The sequence below is a fragment of the Hoplias malabaricus genome, chromosome 5 (genome assembly GCF_029633855.1).
Source record: "Hoplias malabaricus isolate fHopMal1 chromosome 5, fHopMal1.hap1, whole genome shotgun sequence".
NCBI classification, from domain to species: domain Eukaryota; kingdom Metazoa; phylum Chordata; class Actinopteri; order Characiformes; family Erythrinidae; genus Hoplias; species Hoplias malabaricus.
The window spans coordinates 10823623-10829769 of record NC_089804.1 but is presented as its reverse complement, the minus strand read 5'-3'; the positions used below and the strand labels follow the sequence as shown (position 1 = coordinate 10829769).

At 40.1% G+C, this 6147-nt stretch overlaps 1 protein-coding gene across 1 annotated transcript in view; it reads left to right on the top strand.

The window, feature by feature from the left end:
* The window catches only part of samd10b (sterile alpha motif domain containing 10b), a 92734-nt gene that overhangs the window by 63626 nt on the left and 22961 nt on the right, over positions 1 to 6147 (top strand). The window contains exon 3 of the mRNA XM_066672606.1: positions 4886 to 5054. Coding sequence (XP_066528703.1) covers positions 4886 to 5054 — 169 coding nt within the window. The remainder of the gene's footprint in view (positions 1 to 4885; positions 5055 to 6147) is intronic.

The window sequence follows — 6147 nt, the reverse complement described above, 5'->3', positions numbered from 1 at the left end:
TTTCAGCCCACGTCTTGTTCTTTTGAGCTGCCCCTTTAAAAGGCCATGATTGACATGATTCTCATGCTTGTGTAGGTTTCTGTATCAGTTATGGTCACAGTAATTATTTATATGATTATTTTCCTACCTAGATTTTAACATGATCATTTCCCATTAAGTTTTTTATTTTGGAGATTAATTTAAGCTGAAATTGTATGTAAATGACCTATTTTTTGACTGGCTGCCCTAAACTGTGATTTCAAAAAGGATTTATTAAATCATATACAGTGTCAATGTTGGAACTAAACCTCCACAGGCTGAATAGGTATATAACTGTGAAGAGGTGATACGTGAATTTATTTATTTATTTTTTGCAGCTTACCTTTCATATATAGATGGGACAGACTGTGGAGTAAATGGTACATTTTAAAACTTTAACATCCCACGGTAATGCATCCTGATGTAATGAGAGCAGGCAAGGAGTCCATCACCAAAACAAAACTTAAAGACGGCGTTCACATTAGCAATTAAAATCACTTTTTAGAGAATTCACCGACTAAAACGTAACTAAAACGAGTTACAAATGAGTTTATGTGGTAATTCAAACAGTGATTTAAAGCTTACAGACAAATTAAACGTCAGTCATGTACCAACAACCGTCACCCCCCCTCCCAACACACCATTCCATCTTAAAAGCCGTGGAGCTTCTAAATGTAAACAACCAGAGAGAACTGTGTTTCTCCACGTTTGTAGATGTCCCCTTTAAGCAAGGTTTAGAAACAAAGAAGCAAGAGGCATGACTTCCATTAAACAGAAAACACAGCAGTATTTTTGTATGGCTCACAGAGAACAGGTTGCACCATCCTTTTTCATGTAAGCTGAGATAGTTTTAGCCTTAAAGCTCTGTCTGGCTGTCCCTCCATTTGGGCTTCTATCTGTTCTATGGACTATTGGACATCAGGGAACATTAGTGTAGATGTGCGAGACAGAGCATTTTAGAGGGTAATATTCCATTAGCAATCAGATCCACCTGCCCCTTCATCGACCCATATACATTACAAACACAGCTGCGATATCCACTTTTGCAGTCAATTACATTACACACAGACAGAGAGAGAGAGAGAGAGAGAGAGAGAGAGAACAAAAAAGAGAGATATCTACCTTTGCAATCAGTTGGACACATACAATATATTTCCTGATATTTTAAGTTTCATATAAAAACATGGAATGCAATGGGATGCTCAGAAAGAGAAAAGATACCCTGTTTAATGCAAAACGTGGGGTAAAGGGGTACAAACCATATAGTATGGAACTGCTATGATGGATTCAATACATTTGGGATAAGCTGGAGTGATGTTTGTGATTAAGTTCTTTACGTCTGACATTGTGATGGTCTGAGGTCAGTTTTGATTGCACTCAGCCATGAGGTCAGTATCTAAAATGTTCTACAATGAAAATATTCCTCTCCTTCAGGAGGCAATAATGTAATGTACTTTTAGTGAAAACAACTGGACTGTAACACACTTTTCTAAGACTGTATAAATTCACCTAATTTCCGATAGATTGTTGCATCTGTCCATGGTGTTCCACGTATCTGCATAGTGTAGCTGCCATATCCACAGTGATCCCATATTTTTATGCATCCTACCCAGATCTTACCATACACACAATCTCACACAAACTTACACAGCAGTGTCCCAAAGTACATTCAGTATCTTTGTCCTGCTCATTGACGTGTGATTGGTCAGCATACAGCACATAGTAAATAGAGCTACGTGAGTGGCAGCTATTCATAAGTGTTTGCTTCAGCATTTCCAGCGAAGTGGACAGTCAACAATGAGCGGTGTGGTAAATAAGCAAACAACTGAGTGAATCAGTGCTGCCGCCCTGGTGTCATTGTGAATTAGAGAGATTTGTCCTTGTATTTTCCGCACCAGCTGTCACCATTTTGTTTCATCACAAAGAGACAGCATTTTGATTGTTGTGAACTGTTTGTCATCTTCAAAACTAACAAAGGCATAACAGTGACATATTAAAATGTCCCAGCTTTTAAATCAAAGGAATATGAAGAACTCAGACTGTGTGTAATTAGAGGAACAGCATTCACACAGCCACCTAATGTGAATTTGATTAAACTCAGACAAACATACTTTTTGAACAAGTCATATTACTTTAACACTCCTGCATCTTTTTTTCCCACTGAGTTGAAGTTTGCTGTGTATTCAGCACAATTAACAACCACCTTTTATTAGTGTAAGCAAGGAGAAGGTCACTTTAAATGTGTCGATTACCAATGACTTGATATAATTATTCATGATTAATTAAATATGATTCGAATAGGATGAAAATGAGCGATTGCTCATTAATGACTTATAAATACAATCTTTGGCCTCATTTACACTAATTACAATGCTTAAATCTTATAATCTGATCACTTTTTTGTAATATTGAATTATCAACATGGCGGCACGGTGGTGCAGCAGGTAGTGTCACAGCTCCAGGGACCTAGAGGTTGTGGGTTCAAGTCCCACTCCGGGTGACTCTCTGTGAGGAGTTTGGTGTGTTCTCCCAGTGTCTGTGTGGGTTTCCTCCGGGTGCTCCGGTTTCCTCCCACAGTCCAAAAACACATGTTGGCTGTGAATGAATGTGTGAGTGTGTGTGACACCCTGTGAAGGACTGGCGCCCTCTCCCCCCCCCACCCCCACCCCCGTGTTCCTGCCTTGTGCCCAATGATTCCGGACCCACTGCACCCCTGAACCGAATATGCCGTTACAGATAATGAATGAATTATCAACAACAAAAACAACATATCGCAAAAAAAAAGGGTTCAACTGTGTATGCTAAATGTATGTATGCTAAATGTAGATGTTTACTGTGTGGTTGGTGTGTGATAAAGGTGTGTAGCTGGTGTAGCTCATGCTGGAGGGACTCTACATTCTTCAGGCTGTTCTGAGATCAGAGAGCATTTACTGAGCTGTTCAGGAAGCAGTGCTGTAGCTGACACTGCATGTCTGTCAGATACAGTCTGACCCTTATCTAGTACTGTCAGTTATACTGCTGCTACAGAGGAGAAAAGCCCAGTAAATCAGACATTCTACATCAGAGAGAGAGAGAGAGGAAGGAGCAAATCAGAAATGCTGAAGAAGCAGAAAGCAGCCGGATACTTGAGCTCAGTGGAGAAGGAGAGGTCTAATCTGTCAAAATACCAGCAATTTTGTGTTGATTTTTGAGGGACAATAAATAATTGAGTAATAGAGTGTGAGAAAGTGTCAGAGAGTGTCTCTGAGTGTTTTTGTAAACATCATTCCCAGATCCTAGTGAGACATAACCTCGCACTACACCTCCATGTGTTCCTCGGAAACTCACTGTTTTGCTTCAGTTTGTTCACTTTTTTGAAACCACAGCCTTTCTTGTGGCTGAGTGCTATCAAATCCTTAGAATGTTCCAACATCTAGACTAAAGACGTCAAACAAAAGCTGTTACTGAAGCAAAGGGGGTCAAACTACCCATTAATAACTTTTTATTTTAGAAGAAATGTTGCTGTCAGTCACATTACTGTAACTACAGTAATTACACTGTAATTACAGTCACTTACTGTAATTTCATTTTTCATTCATTATCTGTAACCCTTATCCAATTCAGGGTCATGGTGGGGCCAGAGCCTACCTGGAATCATTGGGTGCAAGGCAGGAATACACCCTGGAGGGGGCGCCAGTCCTTCACAAGGCAACACACACACACACACACACTTTTGAGTCGCCAATCCACCTACTAACATGCATTTTTGGACTGTGGGAGGAAACCGGAGCACCCGGAGGAAACCCACGCGGACACGGGAAGAACAAACCAACTCCTCACAGACAGTCACCCGGAGCAGGAATCGAACCCACAACCTCCAGGTCCCTGGAGCTGTGTGACTGCGACACTACCTGCTGCGCCACCGTGCCGCCCTTACTATAATTTGAGGCCTGTTAAACTGAAACACTGTTAATGTTACTAAAACATTCAGATGCTTCAGTATCTAAGGTCAGTACATGAAAAACAACTTGTTGTTGTTGTTGTTGTTTGTTTGTTTGATTTTGAAAACCTTCTCTGTTCAGTTTACCGCTGTCATAATCAATGTCTGTGAAAGAAGTGAAACACAGGACAGTCAGTCAGAGCTGGGAGAACAATACACTTCTTCCTTGGATTTCCAAAAAGGCCCCTTCAGTCTCTTCAGTTAATGGAGCTTTGCCTTTTTAACTTGTATTTTATATGTGAGGGAAAAAATCATCTTTTTAAATATTGCATGTTTTATATGATGGGATTTTATATTAAGAACAGTTTAATATACATTTATCATGGATGAAGATGTACTGTCTCTTAGGCTCTTTCATTTGTTAATTCTTTGTACTTTTAAAGCAGGTGAGCAAATGTAATTGTTGTTGTACTGTATATATGAGATTATTACACAGAACATTCGCACCATGCATATTTTTGCTGCCTCATTGTTTTCTAATTTTAAAATGAATAAACATAAACATCGTCATGAATGATTTTGGGTTAAAAAATACCCTCCCAAGTAGACATCAAGGAATGTTTGTAATTTATCATTTGTAATTATTCCATCTGCTCTACTGAAGCGTTTCTGAGTTAATAGCCAGCGTTGAGTAACATCAGGTTAAATGTTTAAACGGAAGAATATAAAATGTGATGAAGGTGGAATGGATTGTGAGGATTTGATCATGACGATGGTAATAAGGATAGCTAATAAAACCCTGATAAGGTGGATGACTACTGATAAAGAAGATTAAATGTGACATTGCTGCTGGGTGAGGGGATAAGGGGTAATAGCAGTGATAATGATAGATGATGATGATGATGATGATCATGAAGATAATAATAATAATGTTTTTCTCCTGTTTAGATTCGCCCAGGAGAGGCCTTTGCGGTGTATCACACCAGCCCTACGCTGTCCAGCCTTTCAAAGCCTGTAGTGCTGTGGACGCAGCAGGACGTGTGCAAGTGGCTGAAGAAGCACTGTCCTCATAACTATCTGACCTACGTGGAGGCCTTTTCTCATCACGCAATCACAGGTAAAAAATTTCATTTCATTGCCATCTACAACTGCACACTGTCACTAAAAATTAACTCACACTATACACCATTAGTACTATGTTCATTAATGTGGTGTGTATTGTACAGTTGTCAGTAGTTTTGGATGCAGCCGTTGTCTTGCAAATATGAGCAGTTTATGTGTGGGAACTTCAGGTGATAATGCTAGCTAGATAGCAAGCTGTGAAGCCATCACATCAAACACAAATGTTTCAGGGTTCAAAGCCAAAAAATGGGCTCTATTTACAATGTTTCTTGGAATAAATTCTAAACATTATTAAAATATCTTTAATATACATTATTTTATGTGTCCACAATGTAGCCTCATACTACACGAACATTCATTCATTCATTATCTGTAACCGCTTATCCAAGTCAGGGTCGCGGTGGGTCCAGAGCCTACCTGGAATCATTGGGCGCAAGGCCGGAATTCACCCTGGAGGGGGCGCCAGTCCTTCACAGGGCAATACTACACGAACATGAACTACTTAAAACATAAGACGTCAGGCTTTTTATTTTTGCCCAACAACTGAAAAAAGTGTTTACACTGAATTCTGAACTGGACGTGATTATTTGGGTTCACGTTGGGTGTTACACCTTCCAGTTTCACTACAGTGCTGGGAAATCCTGATATCAGTTCATATACCAGAATCACTATCCAGCCAGTTCAGTATAAATCAACACTATATCACTTATGACTATCCAGTTATGGATCTTTATCATTTAATGGCTTTGGACTGGGTCATTAAGGCACTAGGGAACAAAACATTCTCATTTGTACAATAGTGAAAAAGTGGAAGGCGCCAGAGAGTGGAGGACGACTGTGTCCTTCCTCTGCCCCAGGCTCGCAGCAGAATAACTCTGGCAGCCAGTGGAGGGCATGGGAGGTTACACTCCTCATTATATTCCTTGCCAACCCTCACAACTGCATCTGTCTACCTCTCTCTCCCTAATGGACTACTATACCGGCCATAATGTTACACAATTCATCATGCTACGGACAGTCTTGTGAAACCGCACTGTCCTGAGGTCAACGGAACAGGGACTTCAAGAGGAATACCTTCAATGTTCTCA